The sequence below is a fragment of the Lepidothrix coronata genome, unplaced genomic scaffold (genome assembly GCF_001604755.1).
Source record: "Lepidothrix coronata isolate B3197 unplaced genomic scaffold, Lepidothrix_coronata-1.0 Scaffold38, whole genome shotgun sequence".
Taxonomy (NCBI): Eukaryota; Metazoa; Chordata; class Aves; order Passeriformes; family Pipridae; genus Lepidothrix; species Lepidothrix coronata.
Genome location: NW_016690218.1, coordinates 3,845,912 through 3,858,030, shown reverse-complemented (window position 1 = coordinate 3,858,030; position 12,119 = coordinate 3,845,912). Strand labels below are relative to the sequence as shown.

Sequence of the window (12,119 nt, the reverse complement as noted above, 5' to 3'; positions counted from 1 at the left end):
GCCCTCCCGCCCTCCTGCGCGGTGTGTCCCGGCCCGCGGCCCGTCGCGCAGGCGGAAGCGGCGCTGAGGATGTTTCGGGCCTGGCGGGCGCCGCCGCTGTGCCGGGCTCGGGCCGGGGCCGCCCGGAGATGGGGCCGCGCCGCCGCCTCGGAGGCCGCGGCCGAGACCCGGGAGGACTCCCGGTACCGGGACACGGTGCTGCTGCCGCGCAGCCGCTTCCCCGCGCAGCTCCCGGGGCGGCTGCAGCCCGAGACCGAGCTGGAGACGCAGCAGGTGCGGCCGGGGCGGGGCAGGGTCCCCGAGGTGCGGGTCCCGGGGGGCCGTGGGGCTGTGCCGGGAGGGCCGTGGGGCTGCCCCAGGGGGTGCGAGCGAGCCCGGCCCGGCAGGAAGGCGGGGTGGCGGCGAAGGTTCGTGTGCGGGCTCGCCGTGCTGTGGTGGGTTCGAGCTCTTGCCTGGCCCCGCCGCCTGAGGATGGGAAGGTTCGGGGTGTTGAGGTATTTGTGGTTCAGAGAGCCACAACTTTGTTACAGTTTTCTTTGGAGAAAGAGTAGCGACCCTCCTGATAGCGCAGTGCCAGCGTATTGGACTCAGACTTAATATTTCACCTCCCTCAGGCTTTTAAGTACTTTTAAACCACTGATGTCTTCTCTTGTGGAGAAGTTTGTTTTGCCCGCCTGCTTTTGTTGCGCATTTTGCTGTCTAGCCAAAATCCAGACTTGGATTTTTGGAAGTTTCGGAAGTGCAAAGACCTGTGGTGATTTTGGTGTTTTTTCTTGTTGTCTCCACAGAAATGTGGTTTTTCAGAGTTGTACTCGTGGCAAAGGCAAAGGAAAGCGAAGCAGGAGTTTTGTCTGCACGACGGACCACCCTATGCCAACGGAGAGCCTCATGTTGGCCATGCGTTAAACAAGGTAAATATTTACTCGTTCGTACTCTACTGTTCTGAAGTGGTAAACACTTATTGTCGTGTGCTCCGTGTTCTCCATTCACGTTTAAATCAGTAACACTGTAAAATGTTTGGGGTTTTGGTAGATGGGGCTTTTAAAACAATGTGGTTATGTAGATTCCATGTGGTGCCTTGGTGACACAGATACCCTACCATGCTATAAATACCACATGCTCAGTGTTCATTTATGAGGCTGAACGTTTCAGTCAGAACAGAACAGCTTCTTAGAGAAAGTCCAGCCGGTTGTTCATTCCTAAGCAATATTAAATGCACAACTTATTTGTGTATTGAACTTACCACACATACACACATGAGTGAACATACATTTCTATATGTGTACATGTAATGATGTTGCTGTAATGCACGATTGAGCTGTGCCTTGCTGTTCTTTTTTTCTTTTGAATGTTTTGCAAATTTGTTCTGTCGCCTTTATTTTATTTTATCTGAGTATTTAGATCCATGGAACCACAATGCTTAAATGCTGATGACTTTGAAAAATAAATTTCAGCTTTGAAATACTATTCCTAAATACTTTTGGATACTTTTAGATTCAGTCCTGAGAAGAACAATATTACATTGGCCACAAAGTGGGAAAGACTAAAATGTCACCCATGGCTTCTTACAGTACCAAAGCCTGGGCTGCAGCAAAATGCACTAGGCTAATGCTGTAGATCCAGTTCAGTGTTTTAAAAATGAGAGCAAGTAGGATTTGTTCACTTCAAGTCTTGCAAGTGTATAAACTGCATCTCTCAGTTACTCTGGTTGTGAATTCCTTTGATCAGAGGTCTTCTGAGGTTCTACCAATATACAAAATGATGGGCAAGAAAAATCACAAATGCATGGTCTTGGAATCATACAATGGTTTGGATTGGAAGGGACCTTAAATATCACCTAGTTCCAAACCCTCTGCCATGGGAAGAGACACTTTCCGCTAGACCAGCTTGCTCAAAGGCTCGTCTAGCCTGGCCTTGAACACTGCCAGGAATGGGGAATGCATAACTCTTCTGGTCTTACATGTAAGTTTATCATGGAGCCTTTGATATTTGTATTTTTTAAACAGGAGGATCTCAATCACAAATGTAGCTCTTCCACATGGGGGAGCTAAAGTGATAACAGACCCTTGTGGCTTTTCAGATTTTGAAAGACATCACTAATCGCTTCCACGTGATGAGAGGTTATAAAGTACATTATGTGCCAGGGTGGGATTGTCATGGATTGCCAATTGAGTTGAAGGCATTGTCAGAAGTCAAAGGAGCTGAAAATCTTTCACCGATGGAAATTCGGCAGAGAGGTAAATGAACTGCTCTCTGCAGTATCTTTGTGGAAAAAGCTGGTTTAAGTGTTAGTATGTCCTACTCATGTTTTGTATTTTATGCTTTATAAATAACATTTTTACTTTATTGTGGGCTTTTCTATTAGTCTATGGTGACATTTTCTGTGATCACTGTATGTGTTTGCCAAGCAGATAGCGTACACTGGAATCCTGTGAAGTGGGATAATTGAACAGGCTTAGTTTGCTGCTGTAATGGACATGCAGAGCATTAACCCTGGGTTTAAAAAAAACAAAAGGGGGGGAGAGAATTTGGATGTCTGTTTTGATTAACTGTGCAGTGGTAGGAAGCTGGTATTTATCAGATCAACATTCTTTTGGTTTTTGAAGGCTGAATTTGATTAGGAGCTAAAAAGATGCATGTAAAAGGTTCCATCAGGACAGCTTGGCTCAGTATCATAGGTAGGAATATATTTATTGACTGTGTTTTTAACAATGCTACAAAACTATAGGGGGGATCCCTTTGGAGAAAGTCTGTATGGAGCATTATATGGAAACTGTTCTGAAGAAATAATTTCAAATACCATATGTGTTGAAACACATCATCGTTCAGCTGCAAAGCTATTTGTAGTGAGCAATTTAAACTGCTTTAGTTTGAAATTGTGGTACTGAAATGGGCAAACTTATCTTCAGATGCATGTTACTTTGAAAATTTTGGATCAGCATCAATAGAGGGAGTTAACTTTCACTCTATTTTATGTTGAGAATGTGTTTTGAGAATTTTTTTCATAACAAAATATACTTATTTTTTCCCTTTTTCTTAAAAGTTAAGTTTATATTCTAAAGACGTGCTTAATATCCGTGTTGTATTCAAAGTGCCGCTCCTGAATCTCTTTACTCTTTGCAGCCATTTTGTTACAACTAGTCTGAAATGTTTGTTTTGAACCATAACAGTTACTGCATAGTTTCACTATGTTCAGCTCTGACTTTGCTGAAGAACATCAATAGGGTATTTTAAACATTATTTTATTGATCTCAGTGGGCTAAACTACGTGCTTAATGAAACTATTCCCTTCAGCCAGAGAATTCGCGGAAAGAGCAATTGAGAAACAGAAATCCGCCTTCATTCGTTGGGGTGTAATGGCAGATTGGGCCAACTGCTACCTTACATTTGACCCAAAGTACGAAGCAAACCAGCTGAGAGTCTTCTATAAAATGTATGATAAGGTATGTTGAACTTTTGTTGAAGTGTGTTTTGATTTGTCATGAGTTTTGATTCTCCTAACTTTCTCTCTTCCCCTCCCTTTCCTCTTCAGGGTTTCATTTATCAGGACTATAAACCTGTATTCTGGTCCCCTTCAGCAAAGTAAGGATCAACTTACTGTTTTGTCTTCAATATTTTAGCAAGGATATTGATGGCTTTTCGTGTTCCAGTGTGTTAACTTTTGTTTGATATCTACCCAGAACAGCCTTGGCTGAGGCAGAGCTCGAGTACAATGAGCAGCACGTCAGTCGGTCTGTGTACGTGAAATTCCCGCTGTTAAAGTCGCCGCCTAAGCTGAGTTCTGTGATAGGTATGACTTCTTGATGGATTTAAAGACTGACAGCTTTTATTTTTGTTCTAATTGTGAGTAAAGTACTTCTAATTTACATCTGTAGATGGATCATCCCCTGCTAGTGTGCTAGTCTGGACCACGCAACCCTGGACTGTGCCAGCCAATCAAGCAGTTTGTTACATGCCAGATTCAGCGTAGGTGTCTTTAACTTAGTTCAGTGATCTGTGTCAGTCTTACTGATATTTAGCAGCAAAGCTAAAATGTTCTGGACTACCATTACAGTTTAGTTAAACCATCTTTTCTGTGTTTTGTTTGGTTTTCTTTGTGTTTTTTTTGTTTGTTTTTTAAGTGACACAGTTGTGAGCTTTGTTCTATATCTATTAGTATATTAATTTCTGCTTAATTTTTTTTTACTTCATGATGCAAAGTTACCTTGAAACTCTTTGGAGATTTACGAGTGAATTGGACATGTAAAACGTACTTGTGTGTCTTTTAAAGAGATGAAGCATTTCAAAAATCTGTAGCTTTGTGGTGTTTCTTTAGTATCACAAATGCATGTTTGCATTGCAGATACTCAATTGTGAAATGTAAAACTACTGGAGAACATTTCATTCTTGCTGCAGATAGAGTTGAATCTACAGCTGCTGTTCTGGACACACAGTTTGAGGTTATATCAACGTGTAAAGGTAGGTTTTAATATTGTTAATCTTAAGTTGCTTGGAAACCTCCTGGTAGGTTTCTGAAAACTGCTTTAGTTTTGATGTATTAGTAAGTTTGTTTATAATTTAAGGACATGCTCTACTAAAATAATGCAAAGAAGAGTAGTAGTCTGTCAGATTTACTTTTAGTGTATTGTAGCAAAACTTTTTGTCTGTAGATGTCAAATTAATTTTAAAATCTGTATTCATGCTTGGAAAAATGAAACATGAAAGTCCATTCAGTATGAAAATCTTATTTACACTGAATGCAGTTTGTCTTCCCATCCACTGCAGATGAGAACAAGGGACTAATTACAAGTATGACTTTTGCAGTATCATAGGTGGCTGTTGTTTGGACAAACTAAGACAGTTGAGTTGGCATCCTAACAAACTGCACAGTGATATTTCTTAATAGCAGACTTGGGATTCAGTGTCATGAGTTGGGATTTAGCGTCATTTGTGAGCTTTATTCATTTGCTTTTATCAGTGATTCAGTGCTGGAAATATGCATATCTGAAGGAGGTGAGAAGTCTGTTTCTATGACTTTTCAGGTTGCTTTGGTGTCTTTCTATGTCTTCTTTTCAGAGGAAATCTTGTTTTTACCTAATGATAAAATTACCTGGAGCTGTTTTTTCTCATAGCCTCCACCTTCTTGAATCGTATGATTTACATATAACATACAACAGTGGAGTTGAACCTTCTTGAAAAGAAATTTCGTATTGGAACCTCTTCTTTTTATCTTCCCATATATTCAGTAATTAATTATATTTTTTACCTTTCTGGTTTTGTATACCTTAAGTGTCTGACAGCAGTTCCTAAACATGTTCCTTCTAGGAGGAAAGCATTTGGTGAAGGCCATTTGTCATAGGAAGCATTCCTCGAGCTCTGTGATTCTTGACTTTCAGCAAGTCTTCAATACTAAGATTTCTTCAGTGTTTCTTTAACCTTAAATTGTTCCTCGCTTTGTTTGTGCTGTGGTCTCTTTATCAGTATGTAATTTGGAGAATTTAAATGAATTGTTCATGATAATATTAATACATAGGGGCAAAACTAGGAGTAAATCCCAAATTCAGGGTTTTTAGCCTACTAAATAAATACGGAGATCTGCTTCCAGAACACTCAGATAGTGGTCCCCAAGGAATGGGAGTGTGTGGAGTGTTTCTGGGTGGAATGGCACTACTCAAGGAATACCACAGTCTAAGGTAGAAGAAGAGCTTGTTCTTCAAAAAACAACTCTGCACAGAATGAAGACCACAGAGAATTTGAAAGCATTTGGACAGGGACCCACAGACCAGACAAAGAAATAGCACATCTCAAGAGTATCCTGTGCATACACTTGGTGATCAGTTATTCTTTTTCTGTTCTCTGATAAAAGAAGTTGAATGTGTGAATTCGTTGCTCAATTTTATCTTCTGTTTTTTTTATTTTTCAGGTACAGATTTGGTAGAGGGTTCTTGTGCTCATCCCACAATTCCTGGCAAAGTCTCTCCTTTGTTACCTGCAAATCATGTGACAATGGCAAAAGGAACAGGATTAGTTCATACAGCCCCAGCTCATGGAATGGAAGACTATGGTGTAGCTTCCCACCATCAGCTACCCACGGTACTCTTATTTTTTCAGCTCTTGATTTCCTGCAACTGTTTGATTGTGTGCCTTTAAAATGATCGTTGTAATTTGTGCATAAAACTTGAAAATGTTTTGAAGAATTCACAGAGGTGTATCACTAATGACCTGCAGGAATGCGAGACTAAAGAAGTGTGTATCAGGATAAAAGGATGAAGTTTTTCTTCTCCTAGTTAAAACTTGCAGGGGAGTGGTAGAACAGAGTCAGATTTTTCTGCTCTTTATGTGGTTTTGCTTTTTAAAGGATAACGCAGACAATAATTCTCAGATACTGATTCTCACTACTCAGAATTGTCTGCTACATGCAGACAAGTAAATCACCAGTTTTGTAGGTCATTATTGCTATTCTTTTTTAGCAAAGCTTGTTTTAAACACATGCATAAATGTAGCTCAGTTATGCATGGTCAGTTTGTGATTGGTTGAGATGAAGATGCAGGATATGAGAGGGTTTAGATTTGTTTTTTTATTTTTCGCTGTTAATTTGAAAAGTCATTGAAATACCAGTGACTTGGTGTAAGACAGTTGTATATCTGCAAATGCAGTGGTGCTCATTTCTTCTGACACATAAAATTCACTTGCCTGATAAATTACTAAACTGCAGTTCACTAAATCTGAAGTGTACCTAAATATTTTGTTATTTGTCATAAAAGGAGTTACTCAGTAGAGTATTTAACTGGCATTTGAATACGAAATGATAATTAATTACCATATGATATTTTATTGACATGATTAATGTATTTATTTTTAGGATTGCCTTGTGGATGAAAGTGGATTTTTTACTGAAGCTGCAGGTCCTGAACTTAAAAACAAGAATGTCCTTGAAGAGGGGAATGAAGCTGGTGAGTATTTGATGTTTGACCACTTGTTACTTTGTCAGGTACAGTCCTGCAGGTATATATTGAGGGTTCATATAAACTGAACGCATTTTGAACATGGATGAGGTACATACAGGTCCTTCTTGCTGTGTGTTGATTATGGAACTGACTGAGTTGAGGTTAACAGTAGCCCTATGTTCAAACTGGATTTTAATCTTGCCTCACTTTTTTCTCTCAGTCATTCGGATGCTTCAAGCAGCTGGGAGTTTGTTGAAAGAGGAGAAGTATGTGCACAGTTACCCCTATGACTGGAGGACTAAAAAACCAATGATCATTCGGGCCAGCAAGCAGTGGTTTGTAAACACAGCAAATGTGAAGGCTGCAGCACAGGTACATAATTTTAATTTCTTATGGGACATTTCAAGACAACTGATTCTGTTTGACATCAGCAAAACAATCTTGCTGTAGCTCACTCCAGAATATGTTCTTCTCTAGGTTTTATGAATACTAGTTGAAAAGTGTTGGTTATTTGGAAAAGTTATGAATTTTATCAAGTTTTTTTGTCAATATTGATATAATCCAGGGTAGATACATTGACTGGCTTATTTGCTCATTGTTTTTACAGATGTATAGGTTTCTTAGAGGTACTGATTTTTTTTCCCACAAAATATCTTTAAAAATACAATGTTTCAAGGGATTAAGTCAGGAGACAAGTTTATCACTACCAAAATTATCTTTTTTGTTACGATAGCCTTGTGTGGCCAGACATCTTTGTTTGCTCCCCTGTTAATTTTGTCACAGTCCTATTTTAAATAACTTAAAACAATATTTTTTTTAATATGCAGTGCTCTTTGATATTATGTACATCCACACAGAAAATTCAGACCAGCACCTTAGGCTGTCTTGGGTAACAGTGATTTCATTCTAATTAGGGCACGAGGTGCATATTCCATATTCATCTTTATCTAGAATGAAAGCATGATGGTTACTCAGCAGGGCTGGGAGTGAGTGGTAGCCCACGCTCAGTACTACAGGCTGTATGTATCAAGGTGGGATTTCAAAGCAAATAACAGCACAAAAAAATTTTAGATAGAGTTACTGATGCCATTCTTAACTCACTTCAGGATGTGTCTGCTAGAGAATCAGAGTTGGCAGAAAAGCTTTGGGTTTTGGTTGGGAAATGTACAGTATATGCAGTGTTCAAATTGAAGAGCAGCAAAGCAGCGAAGCAAACAAAGTAAACATGACAGTTGCCCGAGAACATGTTATTTAATACTGGGAGTGGGAGCATAGGCCTGTACTGTTTTTTACTGGCAGCATAAACAGTGTTTGTGTGAATGCTGAAGTGTGTTCAACAGTTCACCGTCTGCTTTATAGGACGTGCTGAAAAAAGTGAAAGTTATTCCTACATCTGCGGTGAACAGGATGCTTGAAATGCTGGACAGAAGGACATTTTGGTGCATATCACGGCAAAGATGTTGGGGTGTCCCGATTCCTGTTTTTTATCAGAAGAACACAGGAGAATGCTTGATAAACAGGTATCTGTCTAGCTGTATACACTAAGAAATTACAGAAGGAGCACTGTCTGTTGTGCTGCAGTTCCATGATGTTATAAACTTCTTACTATTTTAAGTATAAATACGTTCTTTTACTTGTAGTTGTTTATACACAGAACTAATTTAGCTATAAATTAGAACAGTCAGAAACTTGTTGCTGGAGGTGACTTGTATGTAAAAGGAATCAATTTACTTAGATACTTAAGTTACCTGAAAAGTCCCCTTGAGATTAGTTGCTGCTTTCATCCCTCATCTTCAAGTTAAGTTAGCTGGCAGTCATGACTGGCCTTTACATTTAAGCAAGCAGTGAAATCAAATAGTAGTTAGAATAGATTGCAACTGTAATTGTAGCACTGTAAATTGAACAGTACAGGTACTGTGTCAAAGTAGGTTTTTACAGGTAAGTGCAATGAGATAACTGAAGTGGAATAACCATAATCACATTGGTTGCAGAAAAAATAACTGCACTTTGTTTCAAAGTAAAATGAGAGTGATTTTGAAGAGCCAGTCTCAACTGTAAGTAAATGACCTTTAGCTGTATGATTTGGTATGTCTAAAGCTTCACATGCTAGCCTGGTTCTGCCTTTTTGGTTAACAGTATCCAGATATTGAAAACATTGCATTTCAGGAATTCCAGACAATGTAATGCAGAGGAAATCCAGGCTAGGCTTTAAAACAAGAAAACTCAACCAAATATGATCCTTTTCTGTCCTTTAAGGAGTAATGGAGTTCTGCTTCTACTCCTTTGCAGAACAGAGGCTTTCAGTTGTGAATGCCCTCTAAGAGGTGATTTCATAAAAGTAGTACTGTGGAGTTTCACATTCATTGATTATTTCCATAATTGTTTCCTGCCTTGAGATATGCTGGTGTAACTCAGTTTTATACACCTCAACCTTACAGCCTTTTGTGCAGATTCGTTCTGGGTAATAAGATTGCATAGCTGGAGATAAACTTAAATAGTGTGGCAGAACTTTTTTTATTCTGATTCTGAATAAATGGACTGCAAGAGTCCAGCATGTTTCTCAGAGACTGTACTGAGCACACAAGTATAGTAGTAGGTGAGGCTTAGGGTGTGGAGAGCTGGGAATGGACTTTAAACAGTTAGTCCTTAGCTTCACCTAGTGTGACTGGGTGTGTAGGTGCACAGGGATGTACTTTGGCTCTTTCACCGGAGGCAGTAACTGTGAGAAAAGACCACAATGGCCATAGTCGTTTATAGTACCTGAGTAATGCTGACACACATCAGGAAATAAAGGGATGGAGACTTCAAGGGGTGTAAAATCACTTTACCTGCAAAAATTGTTACCATGTTAAAAAGTGTGTGTCTGTATAAAAAAATTACCATTTCTGAGGAATACTTATTGTATTCTACCTGAAGAGTAGGCTTGAGTGTGTGTATGTGTTGCTTAAGATGGTTAAAAATGTGGCTTAACAAGAAAATAAGAGTGTAATGAAAACCAGTTTAGCAGTTATCAGTCAAATGTGAAGGGCACCACAAAGCAATAGCTTCTTCAGAACATTGAGGAGGTGACCCAGCTGGGTACAGAAGGCATTTGGAAGGAGGAATGCATGGGAATTCCTTTAGGTTGTAGTAAAATTACCTTGAAAGCAAGTGACCTCTATTAAAGAACATGCCTTTTGTAAGTGCTTGAGCTGGGTGTGATTATTGCTGGAGTTGTGTGAAATGTGGCAATCTGGGCATTTTGTTGTGATAAACTCTGCAGTAGTTTAACACCTTGACCTTTCTGTGTAGGTAGTGGCCCAGCAGTCACACATGTACCTGAAGGAACAAAGGGACAGTATGGCATGTTCGGGTAGAATTGATCTGGGGAATAAAAGACACACATTAAGGGAAAAAAACAGACATATCCATTATACTTGAAAAGAGATTTATTTTGTTTGACTGACAGCTTCAGATGCTCATTTATAGCCAGTACTCTTTACTTCTAACTTTACTTACGCTAGGTAAAAGTTTTAAAGACTAGAGTAAAACAGTAATTTAATATTTAAAGTTAACCATAGGAGACTTTTGTAACCTGAGTAGGAAAAGTGCGCAGAATATTGGCCTATAGAAGTGACAGCCAAATTTAGAAGACAGTCTGTCAATTCATAGGTCATTTTCCTGGACACCAGTTCTTATTGAAATAAACAGCTAAGCCTCAATCTTCTGTTGCATTTGCATTATCTTTTGAAAATCCTATCACAACAGGTTGCTGAAATATTTCTCAACACTCAAGAAGTTTCATATTCAGATGGTGTGAATAATTAAAACAAGAGTAAATAACTTACATTTCAAAACAAAAGCTGTTTTTAACCTGAATGCTGGATAAACATGTTCCCAGTAGCAGCTGCTCTGTAGTTTTTGAGTGGCTATCAAAAGTAACAGCATCTCCACTGGAAGTCAGTGTAGTCCACATGGAGTTGCTGTTACATATGAGAGCACCAATGGTCGATCTGGAGTGATCATATTTATTTATCACCTGTAAAAAGACTTTTAAAAAGAAAAAAAAAAAGCTTCTAGAATAAACCACTGTTTCCCTCTGTGAGAGTTGCCCCTGAATTTGTCACATGAAAAGTTGCAGAAAGCTCATCTTTCAAGATGGAACTGCTTTCTCTAACAGAGTATTTTTCCCACACCAACAATTTAGTCTTTCTAACTTAAAAGCCAAGAGGTAGGTTGTAATCTTCCATTCAACAAGTTGGATGCAGGATCTCCATGAGTCTTCTTTTTTCCTGCTGTGGCCCCTCATAGCTCTAAAAGACATTTGATTCGATGACACTGTTGTCTGTGGTTATAAATTTAATATGCCGGTGATGATTAAAGTCTTTCTGTAGCCTATAATGCATCATATTGTGATCAGGGATTTTAAAATTACTATTAGAAAAATCTTAAGTGAAAGAGAGAACTTTTTTTCATTATTGCCATTTTCAGTAAGAATACAGAGGTGAGATTTTGTGTAGTTTTTCTGCAAAGGTGGAGAAAAAAGACTTTAAATAGAGTACATGCACAAATAGATGCTTATACTGTTTGTCAGCTTTCAACATCTAATAGATTTCAAGAGAAAGTATTCTGATTCTAGGAAATCCTGTAACTCATGGAAGAGAAGAAAGAACTCCAAAACTAAAATGAGAGAACTGTATTTCTAGTAGTAGCTCAGAGCAGTATGTGAGATACTGCATGAGGTCAGATTAAAGTATGTAACTTCTGTACAAATTCACTATTCAGATGCTGGTAATAAATAGTACTATTGCAAAGATTATTCTGATGCCTGAGAACTTCTGTCAGCCTCCCTGTGACTTTGATTAAAAAGTAACTTGAATTTCTGACAAAGGAAACCCCAGCATGTTTTTGAAGTAGATCCACCCTGTGCTCTTAATTTTCTTTTTAAAATGTTAAGACATTTCAGTGAATTGTAAGCAATAGCAACTTACCTAAATACTTACTGGTGCAGTATCGATGTTCACGTAAAGCAGAAGGTAGCTTTTCCCCTTTGCTGCTGTTTGAAAAGAGATCGAGAGAACATCAGCTGCTGTATTCTTCTCCTCCTGACTATATCTTAATGCTGCCTAATTTCTGTTAAGAGATTAAATAAGTGTTCAGCATAATCAATATCAGACTCCAGAGTGATTGGCTGCTGTCGTGGTAGCGTGAATT

At 39.0% G+C, this 12,119-nt stretch overlaps 2 protein-coding genes across 3 annotated transcripts in view; both read left to right on the top strand.

Annotated features, from left to right (window-relative positions):
- The window catches only part of LOC108496272 (acrosin-like), a 191,869-nt gene that overhangs the window by 110,313 nt on the left and 69,437 nt on the right, over nt 1-12,119 (top strand). The gene's annotated exons all lie outside the window — the stretch shown is intronic.
- IARS2 (isoleucyl-tRNA synthetase 2, mitochondrial) overlaps nt 70-12,119 on the top strand; it is a 28,798-nt gene continuing 16,748 nt past the window's right edge. Inside the window, exons 1-12 of one of the 2 annotated variants that reach the window (XM_017812819.1) lie at nt 70-273; nt 789-911; nt 2,081-2,237; nt 3,295-3,443; nt 3,533-3,582; nt 3,681-3,790; nt 3,876-3,966; nt 4,343-4,458; nt 5,903-6,072; nt 6,842-6,932; nt 7,147-7,298; nt 8,286-8,446. In XM_017812819.1, coding sequence (XP_017668308.1) covers nt 70-273; nt 789-911; nt 2,081-2,237; nt 3,295-3,443; nt 3,533-3,582; nt 3,681-3,790; nt 3,876-3,966; nt 4,343-4,458; nt 5,903-6,072; nt 6,842-6,932; nt 7,147-7,298; nt 8,286-8,446 — 1,574 coding nt within the window. Of the gene's footprint in view, nt 274-788; nt 912-2,080; nt 2,238-2,606; nt 2,679-3,294; nt 3,444-3,532; nt 3,583-3,680; nt 3,791-3,875; nt 3,967-4,342; nt 4,459-5,902; nt 6,073-6,841; nt 6,933-7,146; nt 7,299-8,285; nt 8,447-12,119 lie in introns of those variants that run through there. The other variant, XM_017812820.1, reaches the window with a different exon arrangement.